Source organism: Mesocricetus auratus, unplaced genomic scaffold (genome assembly GCF_017639785.1).
Source record: "Mesocricetus auratus isolate SY011 unplaced genomic scaffold, BCM_Maur_2.0 Super-Scaffold_100018, whole genome shotgun sequence".
Lineage (NCBI taxonomy): Eukaryota > Metazoa > Chordata > Mammalia > Rodentia > Cricetidae > Mesocricetus > Mesocricetus auratus.
This window is the reverse complement of record NW_024429199.1, coordinates 3,344,891-3,363,047: the sequence shown is the minus strand read 5'-3', so window position 1 is coordinate 3,363,047 and position 18,157 is coordinate 3,344,891. Positions and strand designations below refer to the sequence as shown.

At 41.2% G+C, this 18,157-nt stretch overlaps 1 protein-coding gene across 3 annotated transcripts in view; it reads left to right on the top strand.

Moving 5' to 3' along the window:
- Cdk19 (cyclin dependent kinase 19) overlaps positions 1–18,157 on the top strand; it is a 118,706-nt gene that overhangs the window by 92,398 nt on the left and 8,151 nt on the right. For all 3 annotated transcript variants that reach the window (XM_005073246.4, XM_013115808.3, XM_013115809.3), the window contains 4 exons: positions 9,073–9,204; positions 11,684–11,827; positions 11,985–12,054; positions 17,825–17,897. In XM_005073246.4, the coding sequence (XP_005073303.1) occupies positions 9,073–9,204; positions 11,684–11,827; positions 11,985–12,054; positions 17,825–17,897 (419 nt within the window). The remainder of the gene's footprint in view (positions 1–9,072; positions 9,205–11,683; positions 11,828–11,984; positions 12,055–17,824; positions 17,898–18,157) is intronic.

The following is an 18,157-nucleotide window of genomic DNA, read 5'->3' as shown; positions in this document are numbered from 1 at the left end:
ATTGAAACTGCATTGTTGTTAAATACCTGATAGTTACTTTTCCCTTCCTGGTCCTTTCCCATATTTGTTTTTATTTTTATTTTAAGGCTTACATTTTCTCACAGGCATTTATTAAAGACTTTTGCTCTGCAAAAGTGAAAAGGAGATAAAAGATAGTCCTCCCCCTGAGAACAGTCAGGCAAACATTTTACGGTGCAGTGTGGTTCTTATTGTTACCTCAGCCACGTAGCTGCCTCCTGAAGGAAGCCAGTGAAGGAAAACTGGATTTGCAGAGTTGTGCCTTGCTCACTCTCTAAGCTGTGGCTGGGATTCCAGCCCTGTCCTGAGACTTCCTTACAGCCTCATGCTTCCTCACTGGTTCTGTGAACCTGCTAGTTCCCTTGTAGTCTCTAAAAACAAACGGGTGTTCTTAAGGTCCCTGCATTGCAGCATTGTCACTTCGTTCTTTTCAGACTGTTCCTGTTCCCTTAAACACCGACAACCCTCCTTCCATTTTAAACTGAATCTTACCTCCGCCAATACAAAACACGATTCTTGTTCCCTTGTTCCCAGATGAAGAGAGAATTTATTTTGAGTCAAACACAGTGACTGTGACCTCTGAGCATGGATTCAGGTTGTCCCCAATAGCTAGTTGCATTGTGGGAGCAGTTGCAACCAACTTTTGTGGTCACAGAACAAAAGAAAGCCATGAGTCAAGGCATTGCCCAAATGCATGGACAGAAACATCCGGTAGATAGTCAGCCGGCTGGTAACAAAGCTGAGTGGTAGGTGTGTGATGATGGCATGGACAGATGGACAGCTCTCCTGTGGATTTAGTATCTGATCACATTCTTAGCTTTTTGGTTGATGGAGCCTAAAGGTCCGTTAATATGTTCTAGAGGCTTTATCTGATGGTTGAAAAGATATACCAGACACAGAAACAGGGAATAACAATATCCACTTGGCTCTGGACCTGAAAATTTCCAATTTTCCACAACCAGAGAGTCCTAATCATTAGCCCTGTTGAACCTTTTAACATGGGTGCGGCAATTTGTTTCTCCTTGGTATTTACCACATTTTGTATGTGTAGAGACTGGAGGTTGTTTTGGGTCTTACGGTGCTGGGAAGGCTCATTTCTAGCATCTGATAAAGGTGAAACTGAGTAGGCAGGATAGCAGTTGACAGCAGAGGGAGACTATCAGAATCACCAAGGAAGGAGCCCCATGTCATATAACATGTTAGCTGCCAGGATCCAGGTCAGATTTTTTTTTTTTTTATTGGTTTTTCAAGACAGCCGTTCACTCTGTAAACCAGGCTGGCCTCAGACTCAGTTCTGCCATCCTCTGCCTCCATGTGCTGGGATTAGAGGCATGAGGCACCACTGCCCAGCCTTTTTTCCCTTTTTTTGCCCTCTGTGTCTGACGTGTATATTTACATGTGACATAATACAAACATTACATCTGAAGCTAACGCAACCAAGAGCACGGTATGGTTAAAGACCCAAAGGTAGCAGATGACAGTGATAGACATTTTTAACCAAATCCCCAACTCAAAAAAGCTCCTGAAACTGTGCTTCTCTCTGTGTCTATGATAATTTATATTCTGTGAAATCTTTTGCTTGATGTTTGGGATATATGGAACAATGTATTACTGTTTTAATTTTAGTGAGGTTTTTTGTTTGTTTGGTTGGGTTTTTTTGGGGGGGGGTTGTTTTGGCCCAGTTTGATTTTTGGAGCCATAACTTTATGTGGTGTGGCCAGTTTTTTTTAAAGATTGGTCTTTAATGTCCGTGTTATTTTAGATATTGTGATATTTTTTATTTGTCCTATTATTTTGACATTATACTGGAAAGCCTGGGTAAATAATTGGATAATAGTAGTTACATTACAGAAGAAATCGGTTAGTAATTTTAAAGTTTCTTTCAAACACCATTTTCCTTTCTGTATGTACCAAGTTTTACTACTGTCAGGGATAGAAGCAAGAGGCCAAACCTGTGAGAGATCAGCATTTATGGGCCTAATAAAATCTTATTTCTTTAATCAGAAAAGAAACTGGAACTCTAGTAAGTTATTTCATATTTTTTTCATAATTTTTCCCACTGATTTACTGTTTGTTGTCAGACTAGGAATATTATTTGGTAATTTTTAAGAATATTCTTGTTTACTCATTGACAGACAGTCCTTCAACCCACCCTCTTGCCCTCTTTAAAATCATGAGTGCTGAGTGTATGTTTAGTGCTGCCAATATGCACAAAGGTGTATGGCTGTGTCCCTGATTCTGGACAACCTGCCAGTAGCCATACCTTCAACAATAAACACACACACACACACACACACACACACACACACACACACACACACACACACACACACACACGTGTCTTTTTTTTTAAGTTTTTCTTTACTCTTCTGTTTTTCTTTTTTTAGATTTTTTTATTTAAATTAGAAATAAGGTTGCTTCACATGTCAATCCCAGCTCCTTTTCCCTCCCCTCCTCCCACATCCCCCAGCCCTCCCAATTCCCACTCTGTTCCCTAGGGAGGGTAAGGCCCTCCCTCTATGGGGGAAATCCAGAGGCTATCATTTCATTCAGGGCAGGGCCTAGGCCCTCCCCCAAGAGTCCAGGCTGAGAGAGCATCACTCATTGTGGGATGGGCACCCAAAGTCCATTTGTATGCCAGATATAGATACTGGTATACTACCCAAGGCCCCATAGATTGCCTGAGTCTCCTCACTGAAACCCACATTCAGGGGGTCTGTGTCAGTCCCATGCTGGCTTCCCATCAGTCTGGGGTCCAAGAGCTCTCCTTTGTTCAGGTCACCTGTTTCTGTGGGTTAAACAAGAACAGTCTGGTCTGACCCCTTTGCTCATCAGTCCTCCCTCTCTGTCACTGGGTTCCAGGAGTTGAGTTCAGTATTTAGCAGTGGGTGTCTGCCTCTGCTTCCATCAGTCATTGGTTGAAGGTTCTAGGATGGCATAAAAGGAAGTAATTGAACTCATTATCAGGGAGGGGCATTTACGGTAGGTAGTCTCTCCACTATTGCTTAGTTTGCCAGTTGATGTCATCCTTGTAGATCTCTGGAAATCTCACAAGTGCCAGATATCTCCTCAAACCTATAATGACTCCCTCTATTATGGTATCTCTCATCCTGCTCTCCTCTATTCTTCCCCCGGACTCAACCTTCGTACTTCCCCATGTCCTGTCCTCCCGTCCCCTCCCCCTCTCTTTTTCCCAGCTTCTTCTCCCCTCCCCCCATGCTCCTAATCTGCTCAGGAGATCTTGCCTTATTTTTCTTATCTGGAGTACCATGCATATCTATCTTAGGATCCTCCCTGTTTCTCAGACTCTGGCAGTGGGATTGTAGGCTGGCACTCCCCTGATCCATGTCTAAAATCCATATATGAGTGAGTATATACCATGTTTCTCTTTTTGTGACTGGGTTACCTCACTCAGGATGGTTTCTTCTAGTGCCATCCATTTGCCTGCAAATTTCAAGATTCCATTGTTTTTTTCCGCTGAATAGTACTCTACTGTGTAAATGTACCACATTTTCTCTATACACTCTTTAGTTGAGGGCATCTAGGTTGCTTCCAGGTTCTGGCTATTACAAATAATGCTGCTTTGAATATAGTAGAACAGATGTCCTTGTTGTATGAATGAGCATCTTTTGGGTATATGCCTAAGAGTGGAATTGCTGGGTCTAGTGGTAGATTAATTCCCATTTTCCTGAGGAATCTCCATACTGATTTCCAAAGTGGCTGTACAAGTTGGCATTCCCACCAGCAGTGGAGGAGTGTTCCCCTCCCTCCACATCCTCTCCAGCATAAACTGTCATTGGTGTATTTGATTTTAGCCATTCTGACAGGAGTCAGATGGTATCTCAGAGTTGTTTTGATTTGCATTTCCCTGATGACTAGGGATATTGTGCACTTTCTTAAGTGTCTCTCAGCCATTTTAGATTCCTCTATTGAGAATTCTCTATTTAGTTCTATAGCCCAAGTTTGATGGGAGAAACTACAAATGGAAGAATTACCCTCTAAAGCGCTCTAACACAGAGGTGCTTGGAAATGCCAGACAGGGTCTGTGAATGCATCCCAAAGGTTTTACCTGACGTTTGAAAAGATGTTAGATGGCTATTAAGAGGACACAAGATAGCTCAAGATAATTTGGCTCTGGATCTGCAACATTCTAACCCTACAATCACTAAGTTACATCCATGGCTTTGCCTTATAGTGTCTTTAAACTAGTTATAACTTTTTCTATGCCACTTCAGTTCATGCCTCCAGCTTGGTTTTTTAGCATTTTTGTCCCTTTGTCCCATGTTGGTACACCCCATTGTTCCTCTACTCCTAAGATAGCCTTAATGTTCATTCTTTGGTTTCATTTACAACAATTTGTTAGAATCTCACCTTGAAATCCACTTTTGTCAAGCCTGTCTCTGAAAAGACCTGTGCCTATGACCTCTGCCTTCACAGATCCTGTGGCCTGAGTCAGTTATCACAGTGCATGGTGTCTCCTGAGCAATCTGTCCTGAGGCTGTCTCACATTATGTGGTTGATTTTCTGTCTTCAGATTTTGCTTTTTGTACTGTGCTCCTGTTGCTCTCAGTAGCATGCCATTTCAGGACACCTTCAGCACTGACTTGGGACACAGCCCCCCTATATAATTATTTATTCAAACATTTGGCAATCTATGATCTCAAAATTTAGATGTTATGAAAATGATTCTACAATTTGGATGTCTGGACTCTAGCAGAAGTCTTTATTGTTTGTTATTTGTCCCTCTTGGCAACCTGAGCTATGTTGTCTCCAAGAAACTTCATCACCATTTTCTTAGACGCTTTATTGTTTTTGTATCGTTGACTATGTCTACCTTAATCACTCAAATCTAAGTCAACATAAAATTCTGTTCTCTGCTCAGGTCAGTTACCTTACTGTTAAAAATTTTAAGATTGTAGATCTGTTTAAGATTGGGAATTAATTAAAATTTAAGCAGTAAATAACAGTAATTATAATTCAGTTCCTTGTAAACTTTGTCTTTATGCCATGTTTGTGTATGTATGATAATCTACCACCATGCTGCTTCCAAAGCCCCAGAACCACTGTTTAAAAATAGTAAAGTGGGGGCTTAGGGCACTCAAGGCAGGGTGTTTGCATAGCATGGATGAGACCCTGGGTTCAATCCCAGTGGTAAAGATAATAGAAGTCTACAGATGCCAAAGAGCAGCACAGTTGAGTGGAAAAGATGGACTTTCTGTCTTACCCAGTCCCACAGCCATTTAGTTCCAATAAACATGCTGAGTCTTATACTAATTATAAACTGTTTGGCCCATGACTCAGGCTTTTTGTTGGCTAGCTCTCTCTTAATTATTAACTCATTTCTATTAATTAAAGTATCTCCACATATTGGCTTACCGGAGATTGGCCGGCGCCCTATCTTCCTAGTAGCATCTCTCTCAAGCAACTGCTTCTCTGCCTTTTCTTCCCAGTATCCCTAGTCTGGTAACCTTGCCTATACTTCCTGCTTGACTACTGGCCAATCACCATTTATTCATCAACCAATAAGAGAAACATATATTCACACCATATAGAAGGACATCTCCATCAGAGTGGTAAAAGGTACATTGTACCCTTTCTCCCCAACAGCTTCAAAGACCCCCCCCCCAGTGTTGCTTATGCCCCAGTGACTTAGCACTTCAGAGGTTGAGATGAGAGGATTGATGGTCTTGGGCTACATAGTGAATTCTAGGACAGCCTGGGATAAGAGTAAGAACCTGTCTCAAGAAACCAAAAATATTTAGCAGTCCTTATCTAACATCCCTTATCCCTCCCTATCTCAAAAGACTTAAATTTCAAAATCCAGCTCAAGTTCTGTTTTTTCAATGTAGTCTATTTCCACTGCATTTATTTAAAAACACCCTTCCAGATGGTACCTTGAAGGAGATGGAGACCCTCCGGCTGAGGGACTTAGCTTGTGTTAGAACAGACAGAACTGACTCCTGTTATCTGTGTGCTTATGTCATGCAGACTTGTTTGGTCTTAGACTCTGGTGTTGCTCCTTGTCTGTTGTTAGATGCTGCCTAGTTAACACCCCCCATCCACACAGGGTTCTCTTTGTAACCCTGGCTGTCCTAGAACTTGCTTGTAAGCCAAGCTGGCTGCAACTGAGATCCATCTGCCTCTGCCTCCTGAGTGCTGTGATTAAAGGTGTGCACCACCACTGCCTGGCTTACCAGTCCATTTAATTGAACAGCTTCGTACACATTGTATTTTAGAAAACATTCAAAGCCATGTTTAGGTTAGCTGTTTCTAAATTAGTAATTATTAGAAAAAGTTCCTGTAAGCTTTATTCAGTAGGATGGAATTGTACTTATTTTCTTCTGGCCTTGGCTTCATTTGACAGTGAATTAAACAGAATTAAGAGATGGAACCAGGCATGGTGGCACATGATCCAGGTTTGGTGGCACATGTCTTTAGTCCCAGCACTTGGGAGGTAAAGGGAGCTCCAGGTCAGCCAGGGTTACATGGTGAGGCCCTATCTCCAAAAATAAGTGAATTACTTATTAATTTTTAAAATTTAGGTAAGAGGTAAAGAAGAGAAACATCTGCTTTTGCCTCTAATATAAAATGCTTTTTAGTGGGCAAAACAGCATCCCATCATACATTTCCATTATCATGTTTACCAACAACAGTAGCTAGCATCTGTCACTCAGAAGGTAGTGCTTTCAGTGATATATCTTATCATGATAATAGGTGTAATATTGGTAAATATTGACTGTCTTTGTTTGCACTGGAGAAATTTAGTTTTAAAAGGATAGGCATCGGCATGGGTTTCCTTGGTTAACTTATTTTTAAGAACTCAATTCTCCAAAGCAGTTTCATGAAGCATTATATATATATCATTTCAAACTCTAAAGAAACAATATAATTAATTATAATTTAATGCATATTATAGCATACTTAGTCTAATTAAATGACCCATTATAGTTACCTGCATTTGTTCTTTTTATAGTACTCAAAGTCCCTTACACATTCAAAATGTACTGTGTATATTCTATATTTTAAATTATAGAAATTATTATTCTTGTGACTCTGCTTTTGTGGTTTGTAATTACCATGTGTATAATTTATTGGATGTCAGTCAGTGCTTAAGAGTGTAATACTAGGGGCTGGAGAGATGACTCAGAGGTTAAGAGCACTGTCTGCTCTTCCAGAGGTTCTGAGTTCAATTCCCAGCAACCACATGGTGGCTCACAACCATCTACAATTCAATCTGGTGTCCTCTTCTGGCATGTAGGCAGAACATTGTATATGTAATAAATAAATAAATAAATCTTTAAAAAAAAAGAATGTAGTACTATTTTTAAAAAGTCTAGTACTGAAGGACTGGGAGGTGCCTTAGTTGAAGTACCTAACTACAAGTATGAAATACCTAAGTTCAGATCCCCAGCACCCATTTTAGAAGTTAGTCTGTTAACCTAGAGCTGGAGATGTTGGAAGCAGACGGATTCTGGAGCTTGCTGGACAGCCAGACTAGTGAGTGTGTTGAGCCCAGGGAGAGACCCTGTCTGAAAACTAAGGTGATGGATGTTGTATGACTAAACTTTTCCTGGGGAAACACCACGCAGTAGTCTACTCACCCTAGAGAGGGAGCTCATGACAGAGCAAAGTAGGGTGCCACCAGAGACCAATTTTGTGGTGGGTGAGGGGTTACTTACAGGAATTTAAGTGAAGGGTTACTTACAGGAGCAGAAATGACTCAAAGACAGATGCATCACCAAAGCTCACCTCAGTACAGGTGACAACTGGGAACCTGAAGCATACTACACAGCCTGCAGGCAACTCAGCAGGTTGGAGAGTGTCCTTTGCAAGTGACTTAGTTGTTCTAAATCTTTTCCAGGCAGCTGGGCTGGTCTCTGCTTCTTCCAGGCAGCTGGGCTGGTGTCTGTCTTGGTTGTTACTGTGATCTTTGGGAAGGAGGGAAATAGTGAATCTGATCAGTTTTAGGGACTTCCTGAAGCTGTTTTGAAACCAGAAGTTGTTTTCCTTCTGGTTTCTAACAGTCCATCCCAATAAGAAGCTAAAATGCTTCCCTGCTCTGGGATGAACTGTTTCAATTTCTCAGAAGTGGATAGACAACGTAAGAGTAATAAAGACACCTAATGTCAACCTCTGTCCCACTCTACATGTGCACACATGTACACAGAGTACACAGAAGAAAATAGCTACTAAATCAAAACATGTTTGTTTGAGTACTTGCTATTCATGTGAGTATAGACAAGTAATTTAGTTGTTTTTGTCTTTAAATTCTTCATCTCAGAAGTAAGAAGCAAAGTACTAAACTAATGTTCTTATGAAGGTGAAATGAGGTTATATGGAGTGTATAGATGCCATTTGTAAAGTGTCTTATGGATGTAAGGTACTTCTTATTTAGAAAATCATAAAAAGGATCTCTAGAACTTTATAGTGACAAGTACCCCTTAATACTTAGCTTTTGTTTACATCTTTGCTAAATTAATTACTATAGCAATTGCCTACATGTCTTTTTTAGCAATTATCTACTATATGTTTTATGTGTGTTCTTGGGATTGTGTATGACATGCTGTTAGAATCGACTTTCTAGGAGAAAGGTCCCAGTATGGTATTTTCTGTTTTGCATGCTCTAATTGCTCCTCCATAGCCAATTCTATATCTGTAGTCCGCTGTCACTGAACACAGAGTTGGGAAGAGATGCATGTCATTCAGCCCTCCTGAGTTTGCAGCAGCTGATTTCAGTGTTGTGTGTCGTCAGTTCCCAGTCTCTAAACAAAGGGACTTTTAGAATGTCCTGACTGCTCCTGAAAGCCAGGGAGCTGCAGCTGAACGTAACTCTTGTGCTCTCAAGGTCAACATTCTTTTGCCCTTCAGTTTTCTCGTCAGTAAAGCAGATAGTGTAGAGGGCTCTGTCTCAGTAAAAGGAAACAGTGCCGTTCCTAACCAGGGTGCAGTTTTTAGAGCAAGCATCCATCTTTGAAAGGTTAGTGGCAGTTACCAACCCCTCATGGCTCTAATAGCATGTCAAATTGAGTTTTATGTATTTGTCTTATTTTTCAGCTGACATGGGTTTTGCCAGATTATTCAATTCTCCTCTAAAGCCACTCGCCGATTTGGATCCAGTGGTTGTGACATTTTGGTATCGGGCTCCAGAACTTTTACTCGGTGCCAGGCATTATACAAAGGCCATTGGTAAGTGTCCAGGTGTGAAATAGTTCCTACAAAGCCAGTGCGTATAGAAGCATGGATGTGCGCACCTTCCTTATGAAGAGTTGGAAAGGGTTAGAACTGTCTTCACAAAGAAAACCAGCACAGGAGTGTGATGCTGGAGAAAAGCTCCCCGCTGTGTCCTAACCAAGACAGCATTCCATCTCTCCTGATGCCATGGTCTGCATAATGGCAGTTTGTCCATTAAGGTAGGAAATATAGTCTCGGTAGGATTGTTTTGCTCAACATCTTGCCAGACCACCAAAAGGAGAAAGAATGAGAGAAAGAAAAAATGGTCATAAACGTGTTCCTCAGGATTTATGATCTTTCTTACACCGGAGACTTTGGAGATTTTACTGTCTGACCACAGAGAAGACTCAGCTATGGATGGTAGGTGAGAATCTTCCTCAGTGCTGGAGGAAAAGAGTAGGCAAGGGAGAGTAAGCAGTGGCCAGGGCCTGGGTTTGCAGTGCTTGTATTTCCAGAGGACTTTGCATTTTCTTTCTTTTTCAAAGCTTCCGCTGTAGGCAGTAGCAGCTTGATTGCCTTTGCTGTTATCCCGTCAGTTTAACACGCTCACTACGAGTGGAATGTTACTCAGAATCACAAGAAACACAGTCTTGATTCTGCTTAACAAGCTTCTGAAAATGGCATGACACTCAAAGCAGTGTGGGTGCTGTCCTGTACTTGTGGAGAGGCAGTTAGCCTTCTAATTAATTCATGGGTAAAAGCAGATATGTATTACAATGCCTTCCTCACCAGAAGGTCTGATTTCTTCAAAATCCAGATACTGGAGCATAGTTCTGAAATAGTAAATATGTCAGTATAAGTATAAAATATTCATAAGTTACTGAACGTTTGCAAAAGCTTCTGAGTGGTCTCACACCTTGGGGACAAATGTGTGTGACTGCAAAGGAGTGTGTGTGTTACAGGACCTGTGTCTGGTCAGATCAGGCTGCTGAGCCCATGCTGTCAGTAGGATGCCTAGAGAGGCCTCAGGACTGAGAGCTAAAAACTCTTTTGTATTCTGACCTAATGGGTTTGCTTTTCTTGTTATCTAGGTTTTCCTACCAGCTCTTGGGAACAGTCCCTTAGATAACCTCAGAAGACAACAGAGGATAGGAGGGGAGAAGAATATTGAGAACGTGTGGGGGGATGGAGGGTGTTAGTTGGAAATTAATAGATAGAACCATACAATAAGCAAGATGGTATAATTCAGGGCATAGGGAGGGCAGGTAGGAGTGTTCATCGTTCTGTCATCGCAGCATATAAAATGATCTTGTCATCATACATAAATGCATTGGGCCACATTCATAGCTGTCTTGGGATTCGGGCGAAGGGTGCACATTCCTGGTAGAGATGTGGAACCAGAAACAATCCATAAGCCCTTGGCCCTCATCTACAACTAGTACAGTATATAAAAGGGAGATTTCCCATTAAGAAATGAGATGTGTAGCCAGAAACATTTTTTTCTGCCAAAATTGTTACTCTCTGTCTTATATTTTTCTGTTGCTATGACATAAACACCATGACTAAAGCAACTTATAAAAGAAAGAATTTAATTTTAGGCTCAGAGTTCCAGAGGTTTAGAGTCCTTGACCACCTTGGTGGGAGGAGCATTCCAGCAGGCAGGAAGACATGGTACTGGACTACTAGCTGAGGGTTCACATCTTGGCCCATGAATGGGAAGCAGAGAGAGTTAACTGAGAATTGCATGGGCATTTGAAACCTCAGAAAGCCCATAGCAGTGACACCTTCTCCAACAAGGCCACACCTCCTAATCCTTTCCAAACAGTTCCACCAACTGGGACCAAACAATTCGAATATGAGCCTATGGGGGCAATTCTCATTCAAATTAACACACCCACCAAAGTTAATGTTACACATCCAGTTCCCCAGTTCAAACTGCTATGTGTCTCCACACTGGGGAGCACACTTTTTGAGAAGTACAGTTGTAGGATTTGTCTTTTGTAGCTTCCTTCTGCTGTTGAAAGGAAATAGATGTGATGGGTTTGTTGTTGTGTATTTGTTTGTTTTTAATAAATGTAATTGACTATAAATTAAAAGTCAACTATTTTTTCCTTGAGTAAGGAGAACTGAAATTAAATTTTAACCAGTTTGTAGCTTTTTTCCCCAGGTAATGAGATTTACCATTTAAGATAAAAACATAATTACTTGCCAGGCACTAATTCCTGCAGTGCTGGTACCTGGGAGGAGGAGGCACCATGGCTGTAGGGTTTGTGATGCTGACTTGCGCCTAAGCCTTTGTATTTGTGCCTTCAAGGCAGGCACTTTACCAACTGAACTACATCCCTAGCTTCTGTATGTTTCCTCAATATGCTTATTATACTTTACATACTGCCCTACTAAAATATGTTTTTGTATGTATGAGGGAATTATATTCAGGAAGTGTAACTAAGGAAATGTAATGCACTTGTATAAAAAGTTGTTTTTCCATTTGTAGATATATGGGCAATAGGCTGCATATTTGCTGAATTGTTGACTTCAGAACCTATTTTTCACTGTCGTCAGGAGGATATAAAAACAAGCAATCCTTTTCATCATGATCAACTAGATCGGATATTTAGTGTCATGGGGTTTCCTGCAGGTAATTTGTTGCCCTTTGAAAATACTATTTTGAGTTGTATTTCAAAAGTGCTCTTTTGTAAGATCATGCATAAAATTTGTTGTTTGTTTATTTTTAAACTAAAAGAATTAGACTTTTAATAAGGTATTTTCTATTAAAAATCTTTTTTTTTTAAAAGATAAAGACTGGGAAGATATTAGAAAAATGCCAGAGTACCCAACACTTCAGAAAGACTTTAGAAGAACAACGTGAGTAATTCTGGATTACCAAAATCCATGTGTGCTAGGAAAAACAAATGAAAATCTGAGATGAGTAATTTGAACACGAGGAATTAATTTTCTGACAGTTCTGGAGACTGGAAGTCCAGGATGAAGGTGCTGGGAGGCTTGGTGTCTGTCTATCTGCTCTCTGCTTTGAAGAGTACCCTTGTTGCTGTGGCCTCCTCTGGTGGGAGGACAAAGGGTGGAAACTATGTAGAATCTCACTTCTAAGATGTTAATCCCATTCACAGATGCAGAACCCTACATGACAAACACCTTTGAAGGCCTCCCTTTGATACTTACACACTGGGAATTAGATTTCAGCATGAATGTTGAGCGTGATATAAATACGTAGACTCATTAATTACAGAGCATAACTTCAGTAGGAAAAGTTAGTCTTTTTCAAAAAGGATATAGATTTAAACCAGAGATTCAGATGTTAGTTTACCTGTCATACCTGTAATTTAAAGACTATTCCAAATGATTTTTTTTTTTTTTTTTTTTTTTTTGGTTTTTACGAGACAGGGTTTCTCTGTATTGTTTTGGAGGCTATCGGTCCAGCCTGGCCTCGAACTCAACAGAGATCCGCCTGCCTCTGCCTCCCGAGTGCTGGGATTAAAGGCGTGCGCCACCACCGCCCGGCTCCAAATGATTTTAATATATATATACACACACAGTTTAGGGCTGTTATATTTAAAAACAGAGGCCAGGCCTGATGGCGCACACCTTTAATTCCATCCAGCACTCAGGAGGCAGAAGCAGGTGAATCTCTGTGAGTTTGAGACCAGCCTGGTCTACAGAATGAGTCCCAGGACAGCCAGGGCTACACAGAGAAACCCTGTCTCAAAAAAAAAAAAGTAGAAAGTTACAGTTTTAACATAATAAAGGCCTCAGTTCAACACTAGAGCTGTAGTTTTATTCCTGTCTGAGTAATGTTGATGGCTGAGATGCTGTAGTGGGAAACTAGGACGGGTGGCAAGGAGCAGCCACATGGCCCAGCATCTTTAGCCACATGGCCCAGCATCTGAATAAAGCAAACTGCGGGAGCAGTGCATTGAGCAGAGGGGAAGGGAGTGCAAAGGCAGCGTTATTAGCCGGGCTTCTCTGAGGAACAGAACTGAGACACGGAGAGTGTGTGCTTTGTTAGATTGCCTTGTAAGAGGTAGTCTGTTAGTCCAACGATGGGTCATCTCGTGGTGGAGAGGGTGACAACTGGGGAGTTGTACAGTCCGCAAGGCTGGTGACTGTCTGAGCAGTCTCCATCTGCACTGAAGGAAGGGCTGGAAGACCATGGAGAGCTGCCCACTTGAGTCTGCATCGGCATTCCAAAGAATGCTGAAGAAACAGCAGCCGCAACAGGATAGGTAGACTTGCCAGTGAGAGCGAGAGCAAGCAGGCAAAACCAGCTTTCTTCTTTCATGTATTTTTTATCTGGGCTGTCACCAGGGAGGTGCTGCCCATATTTGGGGAGGGGGAAGGTGTCTTCCTGTTTCAAATAATCCTCACATTCCTAGTACCTCCTTGGCAGCTCACAAGTGTCCGTAACTCCAGGTTTGTGACTCTTATACCTTCTTCAGACCTCCAGTGTGCACTGCATGAGCACAGACACAGAAATACATGCCGCCGAAATGCCCACACACAGGAAATATTTTTTAAGAAAGAGAAAAAGAAGGAACTTGAGAGATGCCATTTTAGCCTCTGCAGGAAAACACCCATACACGTTAAAATGATATTTAAGTAAAACTAGTAGTGGTAATAAAACCCCTCACAGGAGTGCCGCAGTTTTCCGCCAGGAAAACTGAAGTTCTCCATTGTACAGATTACATGTCCCTTGAAAAGGCCCTGAGAGGTGCTCGGTGGGTAGAAGCAGCAGGAGCCTGGAAAGCTGGGTGTGACGTTCCTCCGGCCCCCATTGCTGTGGTACATGCAGACACAAGCATGTCTACACACAGAAATAATGCATGTCTTTTTAAAAGTGTAGTGAAGTTTGGGACTAGAAAAGTATTTTAGATTTGAGGGGTTTTTGCAGATTCTAGAAATGCTTTGGATTTCAAATTTTGGGGTTGTAGCTCACTGACCGCATATATTACACAGCATTCCTCCCATTTTCAAATTCACTTATTAAACTGCTGTGATCATTTGGATGTTAAACATTTGGATGTGATTGGCCCCCATAAAGTCATAGGGAGTGACTCTTAGGAAGTGTGGCTTTGTTGGAATAGTATGCCATTGTAGGGGTGAGTCTTGAGGTCTCATATATGCCCAAGCCACGCTCACTGCCTCAGTCCATTTCCTGTTGCCTGCAAGATGTAAGACTCTCAGCTACTTCTCCAGTACCACGTCTACCTGCATACCGCCATGTGTCACCATGATAATGAACTAACTCTCTGAAACTGTAAGCAACCCCAATTAAATGTTTTCCTTTATGAGAGATGCTGTGGTACCTCTGCCCGATATTTCATGTCCTAAGAAATGGCTCCATGATTCACCTAGTTGTTCAAGCACGAGGCGTGTGAGTCAGAGCCTCCTGTCTCACTCTTCATGCATTTGACTTCCCCTTACCTCTCTGCATGATTACCTCTCCAAAAGATTCCTTTTTCTAGAAATGCTTGGAATCTGCTTCTGCCCATCAGCCTTGCCAGTAGTTAGAACAGCGGTGTGTTCTCCTTGTGATCCTGCAGTGGCCTTCATGTAGTATTTCTTCCCTATTCAATCTGGGTGTGGTAGCACATGCCTTTAATCACAGGCTGAAGAAGTCTGATCTCTGAATAGGCCAGCCTGGTCTACATAGTGGAGCCCTAGGACAGTCAGGGTCATAATAAGATCCTGTCTCAAAACAAAAACAACAGCAAACAATAGAAATCATTAAAGCAAAATATGCTGAAAACTGTGATCTAGAAACTACTTTATTTGAAATAAAATAGTATTTCAAAAGTAAAAGAATATTAGCTTGCTTTTATCAGAAAAAAAGAACTTCCAAAATGAATTGCTAAGAATGACAGTAGATGTTTTTGTAGCTGTTCTAAAGTGTCAGCTCCAAGTAGCTCATTAGAAAACAAGGCAAGACTGAGGGAGTCAGGCTGTTCACTAGAAAGATGTTTGGATTTATTCCTCAGCAAACCAAAGTAAAAGAAAGAATACATTTGAAGGATATCATTAAATTTACTTTGAAAACCTGCATGTTCAAATAAACACAAGGATAAATAATTAGAAAGTTTATGTCACTTTGGAAACTGTTCATCCTAGAAGAGTTTAGAAAGTAAACACTATATACTAACTCCAACACTAAGAAAAAAACAGAACAACTATAACCAAATATTCCACAGTAAGGTGAATTCAAGGCTTTTTATATGATTGAGACAACCTAGCATCTAGTGTTAACTCAGGAAAATAGCTGATTGGACAAAGAAGCCTTAAGACAGGAAGAGAAACGATTTCTCTGAACCTAAGTCTTCTTCCCAGTACCTACCTTGTCCATCAATCAGGGTTCGGTAAAGTGGGCACTTGGCTTCTGTTCTTCTGTGAGAACAAGACTTGTTATAGGTGCAGCTGCTGAACTGGGTGCTGGGAAGTACACCCTGCTGGCCCAGATACCCAAGAGGCTAACCTGGGCAAAATAACAAAATCCCATCCCCAAGACAGGGTTAGAGAGATGGCCCCGCAGGTAAGAGCATTGGCTGCTCTTGCAGAGGACTCTGCCTACATTCCCAGAACCCATGTGTTAGCTCACAACCATCTGTAACTCCAGTTCCAGGGAATCCAACACCCTCTTCGGCCTCTCAGGTCACTATTTACATGTAGGGCACATACATACATGCAGTCATACATTTGTACATGAAAAATAAATATTGCTAGGGATATGTAGCTCAATAGTAATGCTTATTGCCTAGTAGTATGTGTGAGACCCTAGGCTTGATCCCTAGCACTTTGCAAAGTAGAAAGCAAAAGGCTCACAGCAACAAAAATACTTCAGAATGTGCACATTTGACCTGATCATCCCAGGGAGTTATCCTATGAACATCAGGCTGTTACAAGGTAGTGTTAAGTCCTTTATGCTCTTTCTAGGGAACAGATTTATAGGGCAGGTACAGTTATAATCCACTTTTTCTTTTTCTAATGAGGAACTAAGTCTCCATAGATGTTAACCTGTTGCTCAGGATTACACAATGGAGAAGTAACCAAGCCAGTCCCCAGTTCTCATGCAATGTTGTATCCTTGCCATGTGTGCCAAGTTAGCCCATAAGACATATATATTTCATAGCTGTGATGAAACAGCCCCAGATAAGTAGGTAATGCAGTTACTAAGAACAATTTTATAGAACTTTTGATAAAGGAAATATTAATGAGACAACATTCAATGTAAAAACAGAATTTTTATAGTGGTTCTAATTTTATCAAACCAGAGCAAAAAAATCCCCTGGTTTTACCATGTATGTGTGGATAGAGACATAAAGCAAGGGTGACTGTCCTTGGGGAGCCACATCTACTCTGAAGCATCTCATTCTTGCCCCCTGACGCCTCTCTAGCACCTTTTTGGTTTGAGGGTTTTGTTTTATTTGGTTTTTGAAACAGGGTTTCTTTATGTAGCTCTGGCTGTCCTGGAACTCACTGTGTAGACCAAGCTGTCCTCAGGACTATGTAGATCCTCCTGCCCCTGCCTCTTGAATGCTGGGGTTAAAGGTGTGTGACACCACCACCCAGCCTATTTAAACAATCTTAAGAAACACCACTTCTGCTTCACAAATAAGCAAGCAAACAAATAAATAAATAATGAAAAAGGAGAGATTATCACAACACTGACAGTGGTTTATATATGTAGAATATATATTTTTTATATTTTGAAACCATTGAAATTTTAAGTATTTCATACATAGGAAGTAGTGTTACAGTGTTGTATACTTAGAATAATCAAATGAACATCCCCTCCACTGGCCTCTTAATCTAAGAATTAACATGTTACTAATTGCTGACATCTCTGGGTACCTCCCTCCTCATTGCCTCCCAGAGGAAAGACTGGGTGTTCTGAATTTGTGGTTGTGATCCCACAGTTTTAGTATACATGTATGTGTTTCTAATACTTACTAGTTTGATATGTCTGTGAGCTTTATGTAAATGGTGTCATTCATCTTCTGTGTTCAGTTGTATGGATCTATAATATTTCATTTACTCTGAATACATTTACAGTTGGTTTACCTGGCATTTCTGTTTCTTTAATAGGTGAATATTTGGTTGTTTATAGGTTGGTGGGTTTTGTTGTTGTTTGGCTAATAAGAATATTCTCATATGTCTGATACGTGTGAAAGTGTCTCTTAAGCTAGGCCTGGTAACAAAGGTCTGTGATCCTAGCTGCTCAGGAGGTTGAGACAGAAGGGTGGTTTCAAGGCCTGCACAACTTAGTGAGACCTGTCTTAAAACACAAAGGGGGAAAGGTGGGAGAGTGACATCCAGCTATAGAGCACTTGCCTAACATGCATGACCTAAGCAGAAAGCAAGCAAGCCATCTCTTAGATGTGAGTGTATCACAACAATTACTGAATTTCAAGAGACTTGTATTTTCATCTCCAGTGGTTATACACAAGCATTCCCAATGTGACCACCATGGCACTAAAAACTCTGAAAGTAGTGATTAACAACTGTTTTTTTTTCATATCGTGTCAATATTAAGTAATGTGTTTGCACATAGAAGCTTGCCTTAGAAGTGTTCTTTAGGAATACAGATCATGTGGGCTCCTATTGACATGCGCTTGTGTCCTTGCAGATATGCCAACAGTAGCCTCATAAAGTACATGGAGAAACACAAGGTCAAACCTGACAGCAAGGTGTTCCTCCTGGTAGGTGCTTCTCTCCCCGCTGCAACCTGCTCAGCACAGCTCTCCTCTTGTCCTGTTCCCTGCGGAACTGTCCCAGCTAGTCTCCCTTTTGACAGGGAGAGAGAGAGAGAATTTAATTGCTGGATGCTTTAGAAATTTAATATTATTCTATTGAGAATCATCCTTGACTTCTAGTCTTAATTTCATAAATGTGTGTATGGAGTACTAATGGTGCAGCTGTACTCGATGGTGAGGGCAAGGGCACATGCCGCCAAGTGTTG